General features: G+C 33.5%; 1 protein-coding gene across 2 annotated transcripts in view; it reads left to right on the plus strand.

Annotated features, from left to right (window-relative positions):
- The window catches only part of LOC106873978 (gamma-aminobutyric acid type B receptor subunit 2), a 1,140,241-nt gene that overhangs the window by 359,938 nt on the left and 761,333 nt on the right, over positions 1-18,970 (plus strand). For both annotated transcript variants that reach the window (XM_089355293.1, XM_089355294.1), the window contains exon 2: positions 4,639-4,776. In XM_089355293.1, coding sequence (XP_089211419.1) covers positions 4,639-4,776 — 138 coding nt within the window. The remainder of the gene's footprint in view (positions 1-4,638; positions 4,777-18,970) is intronic.

Below are 18,970 nucleotides of genomic sequence, written 5' to 3' on the forward strand. Positions count from 1 at the left end.
ACCCTGAAAAGAGGAAAATTAGTTAAAAGTAGCAATATAACACTAGATAAAGCCAATGAAATAAGAGAACTAGACGAAAGCCAACCATATAAGTATTTAGGAGTCAATGAACTAGATAGGATACAACATAGACAAATGAAAGAAAAAATAAAGAAAGAGTACTATAGACGAGTTAGATCAATACTAAAAACAGAGCTCAATGCTAAAAACAAGATAATGGGTATCAACACTTTAGCTGTCCCAGTTATAAGCTACAGCTACAACATCCTTAACTGGACACTAAACGAACTATGTAAAATAGACAGGAAAACAAGAAAAATAATGACAGGATATAGGATGCACCACCCAAAATCTGACATAGAAAGGCTATATATACAACGCACAGAAGGTGGCAGGGGTCTTATACAGCTAGAAAACTATTATAAAATAACCACCATAGGACTGCAAAAATACCTACTCCAGAAGCAAGGGAAACTAATACAAATAGCCACAAAACACGAGCAAAACAAAAAACTGTTTTCAGTATTTAAGGAAGCTGACAAATACAAACAAGAAATCAATCTACCTAACAAATACGAAGAAGAAGAAGAAGAAACAACAAAAGCTATAAAACAAATGAAATCCAAACTAAAACTAGAACAGCAACGGACCATGATAAAACGATGGCAAGAAAAGCCCCTACATGGTAAATACTGGGCTAAACTAAATGCGAAAGAAATAGACAGAGAAAAATCCCAGCAATGGCTGAGAAGCTCAGGACTCAAAGCAGAGACTGAAGGATTTTTAATTGCTGCACAAGACCAATGCCTCCCCACCAGAAATTACCAAAAACACATAATGAAAAGAAATATAACAAGTAACTGTAGAATATGTGGAGATCGACAAGAAACAATAAATCATATTATCTCTGGCTGCCCAGTCCTGGCTAAGAAGGAATATATTCACAGACACGACATAGCTGGGACCTATATACACTGGAAGCTATGCCAACATTATGGAATAGCAACAGAAAAAAGATGGTATAAACACACGCCAGAAAAGGTCACAGAAAACGAGAAAGCAACCATACTCTGGGATATGCCAATACACACAGATAGAGAAATTAAGGCAAATAGACCAGATATAGTTGTCAAAGATCATGAAGGAAAAAAATGCCTTCTAATTGATGTTTCAATACCAGCAGATGACAACGTTTCTCTAAAAGAAATGGAAAAACTTTCAAAATACAAAGACCTGGAAATAGAGATAACTCGAATGTGGAATCTAAAAACAGAAACAATTCCTATCATAGTAGGTGCCTTAGGTATAATAAAAAAATATTCAGACACATACATAACAAAAACACCAGGACTTACAAATATATATAACATACAGAAAATTGCACTACTGGGTACTGCACACATTCTACGCAAAACACTTTCAATACAGTAAACATAAGAGCACCACAGCAAACCACAGCACATACCCAAGGTGCACAGAGCTGCGCTCGGTAGTGAAGTGAAAGTACGTTATAAAAATAAAACTACTGAATAATAATAATAGTACGAATCCAAATATATGGTACCCTAGGCATAACACCTACATGCACTCCTAACTTGTTGTCTCTTGATGTCTCTGGGTGAGACTTGGATCCAACTTGTACAAATGCAAAACAAACGTCAAACATAAAATAATAATACTAATATTAATAATAATAATAATAATTATAAAATGCCCGGATACAGTACCAGGCAGTGGCGCTCATGGCTTCTAATCTTAATTGATTGGAAGTGTTATCATGTACATTGTTTTGTCTTGGTATAAAAAGATGGGTTACAGCAAATATTCTGCTTAATAGCACAGATTTGCTTGTCAGTTGTTTGACCTTAACCATTTGAGCATTCCCTTGGTGGCTGACGATATGTGCATCTCTGATCACGAGTAGAAGTAGTGGGGGGTAGCATCATAGCCATGTGTTGAGAGGAATGATTTGTGGTTTAAATAATTCACTTTTGGGAACATGGGTGTTTTGATCAACATCCTTAAACAAACCTTATTCAGGGACCTTTTGAGCGGGATGGACTACTCGACCTGAAGAAAATTCTAACTAGGCCCCACCTGCGAGATCATGCACTGTTGATCTTTATAAGTGATCACCATGTCGCGCGCATATGGTTGTGAGGCATGTACCTGGTGTAACCTTCACAGACGAGTAGTGATGATGGGTATAGTGAGCTTCGTATATTTTACCCCAGTGTCACTTTGATGGCATGCACTGCTCTCTCACTCAATAATAATAATAATAATAATAATAATAATAATAATAATAATAATAATGATGATGATGATGATGATAATAATAATAATCATAAGGATGGTCGCTCCCGCCGGGTTCGACGTATGCGTGTTTGAAGGGACTGACTTGAAGTTAAAGAGCGTAATAGAAAAAAAAATCACTAAGAAGTTACATGAATGTGCGATGCATGCTTGAATGTAATTTCAGTCCCGGTTTTTGGATTTTACTATAAAGTCGAAATGGGGACATTGATGGCTTTGATTTGCGTGGGATTGCTGAAGTGTATCTGTTGGTTGGGGGCTATAATTCTTCTACTGCTCTTTTTCGTCATATCAAATTGTTTGGATGCATCGTGACCCATTTTACGCCATGCAGATCGATCTAGGTAATAATTTTCCCAAGATGTCCTGCTTAAGCTGTAGAGATTTTAGTGATTGCTTCAACTTATTTTTATACCTAAGTAGAGATCTTACTTTGCCGCGATATTTCTCTACTTGTTGGCCATTTATAATAATACTAATAATAATAATAATAATAATAATAATAATAATAATAATAATAATAATAATAATAATAATAATAGTGTACCTCATAAGATATGACAGTGTAGTGCAGTACATCCGCTGGAATACTTGTAAATACTACAATATTAAATCCCATGATAAATTAAATCCCATGGTTGTGGTAATATCCAGAGGATATAGTATATGGTGAAGGCATCACCATCCTTTGGAACTTCACAATGTAAACAGACAGAAAAATTGACTCCAATCGACCAGACATTGTGATCAAGGACTATAACAGAGAAACGTTTTCTTAATAGATATATCTGTCCTACAACTTCAAAATGTCTCAAGAAAGGAATACAAAAAGGTTTCTCACTATAAAGATCTGCAAATTGAAATCACAAAATGTGGAAGTAATAAAATACCAGTAGTAATTGGTGTTTTAGGAATGGTAAAGAAGGGAGTCGAGAAGTATATTAAGCAACTCACTGGTAGTAACTCCAATCTATGTGAACTACAAAAGATACTACGGAAAGCGCTCTCTGTTTAGAATGGAATGAATGTGGTGATAATTTTTGCATTCATAGCAAAACAAAAGTGCCATTGCTAATCTTGGCCTCCAGAGGATGCCTGATACTAAAGCAGCTGAAATAAAGTTATAATGAAAAGAAACCATAAATAATAATAATAATAATAATAATAATAATAATAATAATAATAATAATAATAATAATAATAATAATAATAATAATAATAATAATAATAATAATAATAATTACAAAGGATGCTTTCAATACAAACGACAAGATAAATCAAAACACTGCACATACAAAACACACATAGTACTCTAGACTGTAACAGTGAAAACAATCAATGGAATTATGACTAGTAAGAAACAAATATAAATAATATTCATCACAAAATGAATGATAAATTTCTAAGTTATCAGTTTCTATTATTCCTGGGTGAATTTAATCCACTTCGTCAGCAGACTAACATAACATTTGACAACGAGTCACAACACCTAAAGGTTTATGGAATGTAAGTGCTCTTGTGTATCATCGTGTTATATTTTATATTATACAACGTATAAACTAAATATGCAGCTTCTAGCTTTTTTACATCTATTTGGCATTGTCAAAACTGTTAAGAAATAAATCAATACTTGAGGAAGTATGTAGCTAAAGTGAATATCAGCATGTGTGTGTGTGTGTGTGTCAAAGTACGGATATGTATACACACACACACACACACACATATATATATATATTTGTGTGTGTGTGTGTGTGTGGTTTTGTATACTCTGAACTGCGTTTTATATTAACGATTGTTATATTTGTAGATTTCTATCTGGTGCTCGTATAGCATTCCATTTTTTGTACATGCATCCGTACATACATTCATACGCGCGCATACAAGCAAACACAGACAAACACACGTACGCACACACACACACACACACACACACACACACACACACACACATACACACTCACAAATACACACATACATATGTATATATATATGCTTGTGAATGAGTATTGTACAGATTTGCATTTCGGTTCGTTTACATATTCGCGTATGTGAGACAAAGCGGCAGAAATTTGATATATAAATCCGGATGTGGAGACAACCCGAACAGTTTCTCGGGTAAATTCATAAATTAAGTGCATAATTAAACATTTTATGAACGAAAGTGTAAAATATAAATTATATAAAAATAACTTATCTCTTTTAGTGAGAGTCATCCGTACTTTTCTCTGCTTATATATTTATGTATTTTCATGTCATCCTGCCTTCTCAAATATTTAAGACATTTTTTCATTACTAATATTTTTTAATGTTTTCCTATTGCAGTGCGACATGGCTGTTGCTACCCGCTTATTCTTTGATATGATGCATGAAAACACAACTAAAATCATACTATTTGGTGACGCATGTTTTAACGTGACAGGACCAATGGTGCAAATTTCAAAATGGTGGAATATGTCGCAGGTATATTTTATCAATTTTTTTTATGTGTATTACAATCAACAGAGGCAATAAAATAAATGTTGCTTACTATTTTGGATATGTTATTGTGTGAAATACAGGATACATGTGCTTTTAGTTTTCTGTTATTTCTCTGCAGCCTCGCTGGTGCATCGTCTTCGAGGGTTTTACAAGGAAAATCAACACCAAGGGTTATTGTTTGAAGCCTAATATTCCTTCTATCGGTGTCTTTTGTTGAAACACTAAGTTACGTATGCGTATACACACCAACACCAAATGAAAACGAAAGAATGAATGAGACCTCAATATTATATAACTAGAGGAATTTATCTGTAATATAATATGAGACAATTCTTCTGTTTGCCATAATAATACACCGAGCTTCGGCTGTCGGGCGGAAATCTGCTCTGGCATGTCGTCAGTTATTAAGACATACAAAAATGATATGAAAATGATCGTTACAGAAAGGGAAATTACTATGTAAATGACTGTTATTATGAAAAAGAAAAAAAAGCTATTAGAATGACCGTTAAAGGGGAAAAAACCCAAAGGGAAGGAAGAAAAGAAAAACGCTTATAGAATTCACGTATGTTGCATGTGCATACATACACATGTGCGCACGCACACCCACGTACATGTGCCTATATGCATATGCTCACTCCCACTCGCTTGAAACACATATATGCATACCTACACACACGCCTATATGTGCATACACACACACAAACACACACACACACACACACACATATATATATATGGATATGCCCATACGCGTACAAATATGTTCATATACACGTCTATATACGAACATGCACTAATACATGCAGGGTGAAATGTAATATACAGATAAAAATATGTAAAAATATATAATGCAATAGGCGCAGGAGTGGCTGTGTGGTAAGTAGCTTGCTCACCAACCTCATGGTTCCGGGTTCAGTCCCACTGCGTGGCACCTTGGGCATGTGTCTTCTACTATAGCCTCGGGCCGACCCAAGTCTTGTGAGTGCGGCCATGCTGGGGCACTGCCTTTAATCGCGCAAATCGACCCCAGGACTTATTCTTTGGAAGCCTAGTACACAGACACACAAACACACACATACATACATACATATATATATATATATATATATATATATATATATATATATATATATATGTGTGTGTGTGTGTGTATGTATGTATGTGTGTGTTTGTGTGTCTGTGTTTGTCCCCCCAATATCGTTTGAAAACCGATGCTGGTGTCTTTACGTCCCCGTAAGCTAGCGGTTCGGCAAAAGAGACCGATATAATAAGTACTAGGCTTCCAAAGAATAAGTCCTGGGGTCGATTTGCTCGACTAAAGGCAGTGCCCCAGCATGGCCGCACTCAAATGACTGAAACAAGTAAAAGACTAAAATAGTATATATATATATATATATATATATATATATATATATATATATATATATATATATATATTCACACACACACACACACACACACACACACACACACACACACACACACACACACATATATATATATATATATATATATATATATATATATATATATATATATATATATATATATATATATATATATATATATATATACACATATATATATATGTATTTGTGTATATATGCGACGGGCTTCTTTCAGTTTCCGTCTGCCAAATCCATGCGAAAGACATTTGTCGGCAGTAGGCTATAGAAGAAGGCACTTGCCCAAAAGAACAAATTGTTCGGAGAAAATCAGGCTGTCATTTACAAATTTCATATCGCATGGCTTCTTATACTTTCATCATCAGAAAGGAAAACTTTTAGGAGCCCTAGAAAATTACACAAGGTATATAAATCAAAGATCTGATATAGAAATGTATGATTCACACCCCACATCGTGTATCTTTTACATGCTTTAATCATTAGACTGTGGCCATGCTGGGGTACGTTTCGTGTTGTAAATTCATTTTATCTTTTTCTTAATTAAGTTAGTTCAAAGCAGAGGATATATAGTGGTAGGCAGAAATTCAGACGATGGTTTAAATAACAACTTATCTTCCTCTTTATATATGAAAGGATTATCTTGAATGAGTTATCTTCAGTTTACTGTAGAGAATATATTTTACCGAAGTAAATAATCTAAGACAGTTCAAATACTTCAAACAGAGATAGTGGTTGTAGAATCAAACTGTTTAATAAATTCAACATTGTGTATATCGTTGTGGTTTGAGACGGAATGTCAGTTATAATCTGGTGTAGGGATTGTCGATACTACGATACTGGACCTTAAAAGCTATGTTGTTCAGAATAAGAAAAGTATATTATCGTTAACTAGCGATCTCCAAAAGTGACCGAAAGAGTATAAATCAAAGAGAAAATAAGGAACAACAGGGCTAAGAGTTGTAAGGTAATAGAACTGCATGGGCAATTCATGCAGCAAGCTGAGAATGTCGGAAGTAAAGATCGCTGGCACTAGTTGAGGAAAGGGAACTCGAAATGAGAGACAGTAGAGCTAATTATAGCCGCTCAGGAACACGTCATCAGAACACACCTGATCAAGGCAACGATCGACAAAACTCGGTCAATCAACAAACGCAGACTTCTGAGGAAAGGAGACGAAAGTATCAATTACCTTTGAGTGAGTTCAGTATACTAGCACGAAAGGAGTATAAACGCAGAAATGTATATGTTGGTAAAAGAATTACATCGTGATGAAACTTTTTACCTCGATGTGTGACTCTAAAACAACAAAAACGTGGTATGGACACGTACCAGAGGCTGTGATAAAAAATAGAATTACGAGATCTTGAGGGATTTCCTCGTAAAGACCGACCCTACTATTGAAACAAGAAGATCTGATATGATCATAGAAGACAAAATAAGCAAACAGTAGAAGATCATAGTTTGTAAGCAGCTCCCATAGTTCTCAAACCACGGAGAGTGGTAACATACTGACAAGAAACAGCAAAGGTGATACAAAATCTCCTTGATAGATTCTGCTCTTGATATCGACTAGTCCTGTTTCCTTTCCACCTGATGTCAAGACGGCCTTTTATTTTCTCTTGTTTTTGAAATCATATTTCATATTTTAGCTGCCTCGACCTTCTCGAAGTACTTTAGAATCCACGAGCGAGTAAACATATCATATGCCATTTTATAGTTAATCCGAAACTTTTATAGACTTTTCAACCTTCTCTCTGTTCATTTACTAGCAGTTCATTTGTTTCGAGATGGTTGTACAATTCAATTTCCTTCTCGATTATTCCTGTTAGAAGCTTTCACATCATAGATATACAAGCAATGGGACGACAGTTGTTGGTCACTATACCCGTGGATGCGTCCTTCTGAATCATCAAATTTCTTTCTTTAAATATCCATTCTTGTACACAGCCTTGCATGAGTGTTTGTACCTTAGTATGTACATTCGACAAAAACTTCAACCAAAAATCCTTGGACAGTTTCGGCCCAACAATCTTTGAATTTTTCATCTCACCAACTCCAATTTGTATATCTTCCAGCATGATGGTAATGTCCTCTTGTATCTCCATGTCAGTTGTTTCTATAGTCAGGTAACTCTGCTCCTACTTTATCGCTTCCAAAGGCATCTATCCTCGAAACTTTTTGTTCTTAAATCTACTAGGTTTCATCCCCTTGTTTTAAAACCTCCAACATAAATAGAGTGCTCTTATCCACCAGGTTCTATTAAGTACTCATGTTGCTTTGTTCTGCTTCCTTGTGACTCACATTCCATCTGCTCTCTTTCTCGGTCTAGCTTAAATCTTTCCGCCATGTATAGATGCTTTTATTTTCCTTTTACGGAATGTTTGTATGTTTATCTGCTCTATATTTTCTCTAAATATCTGTATGATGGCATACTTCAAATATTTTAACTCGGTTTTGTTCTTTCTTACAACTTACATTTACTTTCCTTTTTTCAGATGTTCACTTTGCCCTATCACATGACTTCAAAAGCATATAGTTCTGGACTAATTTCTTGCTGTAAATCTCTACTTTGAGGTCCATTAACATCTTCTGTATATATTAGACTGTCCACTCTATGCTCAAGTTATGTACATTCTCTTGTTCCATGGGCATGTCTTCTGGACCAGTAGTCACATGCAGTAACTTTCGTACTTCCATTATAGTCTCCTCTTGTTATATCTTCTCTAACCACTATTTGATCTTAATTTGCCTAATCTGATCAGCCAAATCTTTTTCCGCTCACATTCGTCAGCTCATTATATGGATAATAGTTTTTTCCAGCGCTCCAATAAACTTTTCCGAAACCCTTTATTTTTATCCGACTCATTCCTAATATGATATTTAAACAACAATTTGTTGTTCTCTTTTGTCCATTTAAAACTCTTTCGTTGTTGTGGTTCAGCAATAACTTGATTACGACCGGGCCTGTGTGGTTGTTCCTTAGAACCTGCCGGGCGTGACACATTCGCTTAAAGCTCATTCTCGTGGTCGTTGTTAGGTTTACATTACCTTGTCTACATTTCTTCATAAATAAATTACTCATTTTAAGATTTCTACTAATCAGTAGTTATATCATTTTACCAACATTAGAGATGTTGTTAGCTAAGACATTATTATTATCATTATTTAGTAGACTTATTTCTATCACGTGCATTCACTGCACTACCAATCAGAGCTCTGTGTACTTTGGGTATGATTTGTGGTTTATTGTACTAACAAGCACAGCTCTGTGTACTTTGGGTATGATTTGTGATTTGTTGTGGAGATCTTATTTTCGCAGTATTGAATGTGTTTTACGTAGGGTGTGTGCGGTGCCTATTAGTGCTATTGTCTATATGCTATATATACTTGTAAGTCCTGGAGATTTCGTTATGTATTTGTCTGAATATTTTGTTTTTTTAATCATACGTAATGAGCCTACTATATTAGGTCTTGCCTTTGTTTTAAGGCTCCGCATTTCAGTTACCACTATTGCCAAATCATTTCTTCTTCTTCTTCTTCTTCTTCTTCTTCTTCTTCTTCTTCTTCTTCTTCTTCTTCTTCTTATTATTATTATTATTATTATTATTATTATTATTATTATTATTATTATTATTATTATTATTATTATTATTTTATCATGCGTTTTCACTGCACTACAGAGCGCAGCTCTGTGCCTTGGCTATGTGCTGTGGTTTGTTGTGATGCTTTTATTTTTACTGTACTGAAAGTGTTTTACGTAGGATGTGTGCGGTGCCTAGTAGTGCAATTTTCTGTACGTTATATATACTTGTTAGTCCTGCTGCCATTGTTATGTATTATGATAGGAATTGTTTCTGCATTTAGATTCCAAACTCGATTTACATCTATTTGCAAATTTTTGCATTTTAACCGTTTCTTTTCATTACATGTTTTAAGTAATTTCTGGTGGGAAGGCTTTGGTCTTGTGCTTCTATTAAAAAAAAATCCTTCAGTCTCTGTTTTGAGTCCTGAGCTTCTCAGTCATTGTTGGGATTTTGTTTTGTCTATTCCTTTTCTGTTTATTTTAACTCTGCATTTGCCATGAAGGGTCTTTTCTTGCCATAGTTTTATCATGATCCGTTGCTGTCCCAGTTTTAGTTCGGATTTCAGTTGTTTTACAGCTTTTATTGTTTCTTGTTTTTCTTCATAGTTGTTAGGAAGAATGACTTCATTTTTATATTTGTCAGCTTCGTTAAAGATTGAAAACAGTTTATTTTTGTATTGTTCCTGTTTTCCTTGCTTCTGAAATAGGTACTTTTTTTATTCCTATAGTGGTTTGAATACATACACAGCTTTTGCTTTCCGCAGTATCAGTGTTAGGGGTATGAAGCACGGTACAAAGATCAGTGAGGACAGGCAGTTCCCTTGGTAGGTGCCCCTCCTGATTTCTACTGTACCTAAACTTCTTCCGTATGCTGTAAAGTGTGTCCTCCAATTCGCCATACGTTTTCCAAGCAATCGCTCAACATTCGATGCAATACCAAATAGGTTCATACATTCCATTATCTAAGAGTGTGCGATCATATCGTATGCCTTACGATAGTCGATCCATGACATGGCTAAGTTAGTTTTCCTCCTCTTGCAGTCTCTAAGTACAGTTTTCTCTATCAGTGGTGGATACCTCAGCACTAACGTCTGTCAGGAGTTGGTACCTCTGCACTTAGGTTTGCAACCCATTATTATTATCATCAATAGTATTATTATTATTATTATTATTATTATTATTATTATTATTATTATTATTATTGTTGTTGTTGTTGTTGTTGTTGTTGTTGTTGTTGTTGTTGTTGTTGCTGTTGTTGTTATTATTTCCTGCATTTGCCTGCAGCATTAATACTATGGTATTTCAAGTGTGTTTAGCATCGATTTTATCGCATACACAGAAGTGTATCATTCCTTAAAGATGTCGCCCTATAGATAAAACTGATTTATTTTTATCATAATCCGCATATCTTGATAGAATGTAGGTATTGAAATTCCTCGCAAAATAAACTGAAATATGAAGGTCATTCCCCATATATACAGTCATACATTTCTTTAGACTTATCTTGTGAAATGTAGAGAAAAAAACAAGTTAAAATTTTAAAACAGTTGCATGTCTCTTGAACATAGATATTCCACTTTAAATCATTAGCGAATTATTAGACAAAATTCCAAATATAAATGAATTATTTTGAAATGATTGTAATCTTTCATACTCGAAGTTCTCCCCCATGTTTATTATCATTACACGAGAATAAACATGAAGTTACACAAGAGTAGACAGAATAAATTCATTTTCCGAAGAAATAAGTTTGATACAAAATTTCTGAAATCAAAAATCGGAAGCAGTATAACTAACCGGCATAATCGAATTCTGCGTCGACAGTGTGCATAGATACTTACACGTAGAATATACAACAGCATAATGGGGGTAAATTTTAACAGTGTATAAGCATTATGGATGATAGAATAAAAGAAACTGATTCCATTAATAAAACTTGCTAGCACATCAAGTAAATATAAGAAAGCTTCATATCACATCATATAATGGTACTTTTCAAAGGAAGTATTAAGAAACAAATATTTTATAAATTATATTCAAAGAAACAGAGAATTGCCATCACCATCAAGTATCGTCTGGTTGAATAAAGTGCATCGACATCTCCATTACTTTTCTGTAGCTTTATATATCCTGTATTATTCTTTGCTAGCCCTCTCAATTTTTCCATTCAATTTGCCTTCTATTAATACTTAGTGTAAGTATCCTAAATGTGTTAGTTTCTTTAGTATACTGACGTGACGTGGTTTATTGCTCTGTCCACGATATCCTCCCGAGTCTTCCACTACCATTAACTGTAGTTACAATATTGCAAATAATTCTACTGCAATACACTTATTGATTCAAAAAAGAAATATTAAAGATAATTCAAGGAGTTACCATAGTTCCTTCCTAATAAACTATGCTTAAAATAGTACACATTTTCTCAGTTACTTTTAGGTTGGGACACATTAATAAGAAGAAATATTTAAGCTATTTTTTCATTCAAGTGTTACTTTTTTACAGTGGAGCTGAAGGTATCAATCATATTTCTTATGTCAATTTTTGAAAGCGAGCGTCTCAATTATTGCTTACATGAATGAGAAAACGAATAATATTTTTCAGGAAATATAATTTAAAGTGATAACCAAATCAGGCGGAAACAGACTTACAAATATGTGCTGAAACGTACAAACATATAAAGAATAATACAGTATTATATTATATTATATTATACTATATTTATATATATATATATATATATATATATATATATATATATATATATATATATATATATATATATATATATATATATATATATATATATATATATACAGAGAGAGAGACAGAGAGAAGGCTAGATATTACGTATACATATGCTTATAACTATATATATATATATTTATGGGTTTGGATGTCCATGTCTATTTGACTACTTATGTTTATTCTATAATAAGCACAAGGATGTGTACTGGTTTTTAGAATTTTTTATCATTTCGAACATTTAATGTCTTCGAGTACAATTTTTTGTCATAGTGAAATTCTGTGAACTATTGCGTTTCATGTAGAACATGAATAACAAATTGATAAAACGTAAAATATAATTAAGCCACAATATAATTATATTTAAAATACATAACTAAATTACAATCTCCCTTCTATAAACATATATGGCTTTAGCAACATCTTTACAGGAAGCACAAGGAAGCTATAATCATCTACACAGATGATTGTCGTTTCCACGTACTTCCTTTTGTCAATGGTATTTGTGAATTTCTGTTAATAGATTTCCATATGACTATTCAATACAGCCGCAGGTCTGCAAGGTATGAAGCATAGGTGAAGATGAAAGCTGTAACATATTGTGCTCTTTGAATTGGTTATACGAGAGCATGTCGCACTTCCATCACTGTAGGACTTTCAGTAGAAAGAATAAGAAATGAGATCATTGTAAAGGGACCTCTGCACGTCAATAGATTATGGCGATAAAAGGTCGTAAGGTCGAAGTACACCTTCCGAGTCTCTATAATTAATCGCTACTGACAGGCCGAATCGAAGTGGCCAGTAATTAGGTGAAACTGCATATTGTACATCAGTGTGTCCCCCTTTTAGAAGGATGCTGTTCCAACAGTATCAAGTTCCTAAAGTCCAGTGGTTTTATTGCGTGGCTTGACACTAACCCAAAATATTTCTGCATAAACGCATTTAGGTGTATTGTCATTACATGTTCTAGTTAAATCAGAGCGGGGGTACTAATAGGTGCAACTGCTCAAGGTCAGACTAGACTTGGAGATGCTAGGGGCTAAGCGGTGAAGATGAACGCTGGAATTCCAGAACCAAAGCCTCATCATCAGTTGCACTTTAAATACATAGCGAGGACAAATATACATAAATACATGTAGGTATGTATACATAAATAAATGAATAATTAAATAAATATATATATATATATATATATATATATATATATATATATATATATATATATATATATATATATATATATATATATATATATATATATAAGAGATAGATAGATAGATAGATAGAGAGAGAGAGAGAGAGAGAGAGAGAGAGAGAGAGAGATAGAGAGAGAGAGAGAGAGAGAGAGAGAGAGAGAGAGAGAGAGAGAGAGAGAGGAAAATATTTCAGCTAATGCTTCTTCATATTCCACAAAAGGCAATGACTTTTAAACCACAGCTGCTTTGAAAACAATATATTTCCCGCCCGACATCTCGTAGGTTCAGAAAGAAAAAGGTTTAATATTGTTGAGATGCTGGGCGATTGGGATAAAATATTACAGTGACATCATTGTATCGAATACATCAGAAATAGACATGATAAGCATTATAAGGTATAAATTACAAGATAGTAAAAGAAATGGGCTTGACATTGTTTACTGGTTGCTATTCAGCGATTGTAAAATAAGTATTAGGGTAACAGTGGTATTCTTATTAAGATACATGTGTTTAAATACTGTTCATATTTCTTGCCAAAAAGTGTTCAGAGAAAAGGGGTCCTAAAATGTCGGTGTTAGGTAGTAAAGCGCACATGACCAATGTTATGTTAATTATTATTTTTCCAATGAGTGTGAATTGCGACCGGTGATGAGTGTGCATTGCCTTGCCTGTAACATTTCCTCACCCGCTTAATTTCCACTGCCACAGTTTCCTGTATTTGAATAGTGAAGATACTTTGACTGAGATTTTTAATTTAGGAATTGTGCACTACACAGTCAATGCTTCTGTTATATATTTATTTCCCCATTACTGGTATAATTCTCAGGTACTGGAATGTTTCTTGCTGTTGTTTTAGCATTTATTTCTCAAAAAACACAAAATGCTTGGGACATTTAAATAATTTCTTTCCAATATTCTGCAATTCATTACCTTAATCTCTGTTTCGTTCACTAAATATAGCAAAACGTTTAATTTTTGGAAATATTAACACCAGGTTTCTCTTGTTCTGCGATGTTTCTTTGGTACTAGAATTATAGTAATACATGCCACAACCGTCTTTACATTTGCAGTAACTTCTGTCAGATTTTAGATGTTTTATGAGTGATAATTCATATACCGTGCAGTTGAACGAATTACAATTTTTCTCTGAGTCAAATCTAAATTAGCATCGATTCCAATGTAGCTTAGCGTGTTTAAATGGGTTGCCTCCAGACAGGAAAAAGGAAACAAAGGGTTTCTTTTTACAATATTTCTTATCAGAAAGAAATATGTAAATTTGCAATTTTTTTCTTTTCTACTGCAACTTTAAAACTGTTCGCTGGTTAGCCATATCTTTATATGCTTACATATATCGGTTGCATATTGCTCTTGTCTAACGTTTCTAAAATACACGTTTGTGACAATCACTCAAGACCATTGCAATAATTAATTCGTTTTGATCTCCTACTCAACATTATTACAGTATTCACTAAGCCTAAGATAATGCAGGGGCTCGAATATTTTGCATGCTCTTCGCATAAGAGCGTATTCACCAACTTTTATGTTCTTGAAATGTTTTTAATCTACATATTCTAACTGCGATATGATTATAGTTAAGTCTCTCAGTTACCAGCGTATTGACAGGTTGTGCGTATATACTTTCAGGTAATACTTGTTATTCGTAGTAATAGTGACATTTTCCGATCACTTAGGTGATTTTCAATTTGTTATTAAGCATTTTTCTTAGTACTTTAACTGTTGCTGCCAAATATAACAACCGGAGGTTTCCAAATTGAATATTACTTTGCACTTTTCGTTTCTATATTTCTTGCATCCATCGGAGTCTTTTTAATCGGAATTGGCCTTGCATATTTTGAACGAGTTTGTCGGTTCTTTGTCTGGTCATAAATATGGTAGGTCGATATTAAACAGATCCGATATATTGTTTATACAAACATTCCTAACTGCTTTTCATGTTATAGATTATATGAAATTTAATGAGAGCCTTCTCTTTTCCAGTTCTCCTTGAGAAAATATTATCTACGTCACGATATATTTCTGAAGAATTTGGCTCTTTATATTGTGTTTTTAAATTTGAATATGCATTATTGGCTTCTTTAAGGATTCTTATTATGATAATTCTTATTATTATGTTCTACTTGAGAAATGTAATGTGCAACGATAGGCACATAGGTGATTCTGAGGTCCAAAGAACATTGTTTCCTTCCGATCGAAATGAGGATTTTTTTTTTGCAATCTAAATCTATATTGCCGAGTTGCTTTTTTATGTTATTTTAATGAGTACAATGTACGTCGGTGTACGTACGCATTATGGTTGTAACGTGTCTGTCTTAGCATATGTTTTTCGTTTCTTATTTATATTTTTAGCATGCTGCTGTTATTGGTACTGATTTCACTGACATGATTCATATCATGTAAATATTTTCACCTGAATCTATCCAGCTAATCAAAACATAAGCATTGTGTTTCCACTCTTAAAAGTTATATTTGGAGTGTTTTCATTGATCATCCTTTCAATCTGAACCGTCATGTCTTATACACTTATATCGAGATTGATGTTATATACAATATTGATATGGTGTCTGTGCACATATCGAAGAACCGGCAAACTGCTCAGCGGTTGCCGCTGCAAACTCCATAACAGCTGTGTATGAACCGGGACTTGGCAGCTGCAATCATATATTGCATTGGTTGCATACTATCATGTGAGGTTAACTATTTTTTTCTTTTTTTTGTATTTAATACGCTGGGTTGATAAAAGGGTGGGGTGTTGACTGTGAAATAACGTTAGTTATTTTCTGGAAGAGGTCTTGTTTGCGGACTTCAATTAAATTAACTTCCAATTTATTATATTCAACTGGTAGTTTGTATGGATTAGTCTGCCTCATCTATAGTGTTACTTTTCTCATTTTTTTCTCATATGCCTCAGATTTGAAAATAACTTTCAATTCTCGAACCACATAAATATGAAAAATGATATGCCTAGAATTGCCTGCTATCCATTGTCTTTCTTTAAACATTTTCAATTCTCGGCGGTGATTACGATGTCTGATGTCATGGAAGGATGTATTTTCTTATAACTAGTAGACTAAATTGCAAACATATACAAACCGTTCATCAGTTAGTCGATAGTACATTATTTTTCTCTCTTTTGAATTACAAATGATGAAATTTAACAATTGGATATGCATGGGTACCTACTGGAACCGATGTCGCATTTTTAGAAATAAAATGCGAAAAATAAAATAAAATTTCTACCGTTAGTGTGAAAAAGGGTAAAACAGATGAGTAAAAAAAATAAATTCAGTAAGCTATAACTTGAGTATTGATTACGATTTCTTGATAAAAGTATATCATTGATATTTTTATATATTTTTATTTAATCCTTTGATGCTGTCAGCTGAAGTCTGAATGTAAACTACGTATTTAGTGAAATATAACGCAGCTGCTTATACTGCGCAAAATCTTTTGCATATGTCAATACTATGTCTATTAAATTTGCATACATCCATAGCATTACTTCTCTATTATGTTTTCTAACCGATCGTTCACTAATGTGTTCAAGGGAAATTTCTGTAAAGTGCTTCCTAACGTAAAGATATGTAATAATAATAATTTTCTCGCTAACCTATTTTTTGTGATAGAAATCAAAGAATTATATTACTTTTTTTTTCAATTTTAGCACATTACTAACGACACAAAAATGTAAATCTGATGAATAAAATGCTGAAAACTATACTTAGAAAATAACAAATATTAAAAGTAGACAATTGCATAAAACATTTTAGTTCCAAATACTCACCAATCATGAGTAATACTTCTCTATCTCTTTATTTTGTGTTATATAAGTTAAAACGCAAACTAAATGCCTCTAATAATAGACAGTAACTTGTTATCGAGAAAATGGAGGCTGCGCAAATGAACACTTCAACACCATATTTCTTCCCCACTATCTTTGTCTTTCTCATTTCCTCGATATGTCTCTCTCCACACACACACACACACACGCAAACACAAACATACACACACACACACACATATTTTTATATATATATATATATATAATATATATTCATATTATATATACATATGTATACATGTATATTTATATATGGATGTATGTATCTCTCTCTCTCTCTCTCTCTCTCTCTATATATATATATATATATATATATATATATATATATATATATATATATATATATATATATATATATATATATATATATATATATATATATATATATATATATATAAGTGTTACGGAATGGGGTAGGAAAAATCCAGGGTACACATGTTTCATAACGAGTGGAACCTCTTTGCGTCAACATGTACTCTTTGAGACAATGTAGCCTTTAATCCAATCACGTTATCCATGGCCTGAAGAGTAAACGGCGGTAAAAACCTCGCTTCGATTTTACCATTTCTGAAGTTCCAAAGAAACGTATGTAGCCCGGATTTTTTCTCCTCCATTCCGTAAATCTTGTAGTCTTTTTCGCTCATTCGGATCCCTCGTTCCCCTACCATGAATATGTAAAGAACGTTTTTTTTTTCAACTTATCGCTCTCCAATAAACAAAAGTAACCCGTAATTTCCGTCTCAAAATGTTGCTTTATTACATTAAGTACGTATTGCTCGAAGCTAACTTTCTCCCTACACTTCGATCCATGAGCCATGAAGCTTATATTTATATATATATACATATTATTATATGGAATAATTACGATGAAGCATTCTGTAGAATATATTGTATAAAAGTTCGTGAGTAAGGCCAAATCAATGCGAAGTATTTGCAAGGTAAATCACCAAAAAAAAAAATATATATGAGAATAAATGTAGACTTACCTTGTATTCAATATTTCGGTCTATGGACGCATTTTCAAGAACCTAACGTCAATGTCTTCAAGATGGGGTCATACCTCCGAAATATTGAATACAAGGTAAGTCTACATTAATTCACTTATTTGTTTTCTTGTGATTTACCTTGCATTTACTTCAAATTGTTTTGGCCTGATCCACGATTTTTTAAACAATATATATATATATATAAACCTGGAGGAGCAGAATTGAAACTGAGATTGAATCATTGGGAAGGGAGATATCAATATTAACTGAGCTAATCTCTGGAAATGGTGTAAGATCAATGGTGTAAGATCAAGAAATCGCAGGAAGATCGTGAGAAAATATGGACTTTCAACAAGAGAACTACTGTCAGCGAATGAAACACTTAAACAAAAAGTTCAAGC

Source organism: Octopus bimaculoides, chromosome 7 (assembly GCF_046866305.1).
Source record: "Octopus bimaculoides isolate indiv1 chromosome 7, ASM4686630v1, whole genome shotgun sequence".
NCBI lineage: Eukaryota > Metazoa > Mollusca > Cephalopoda > Octopoda > Octopodidae > Octopus > Octopus bimaculoides.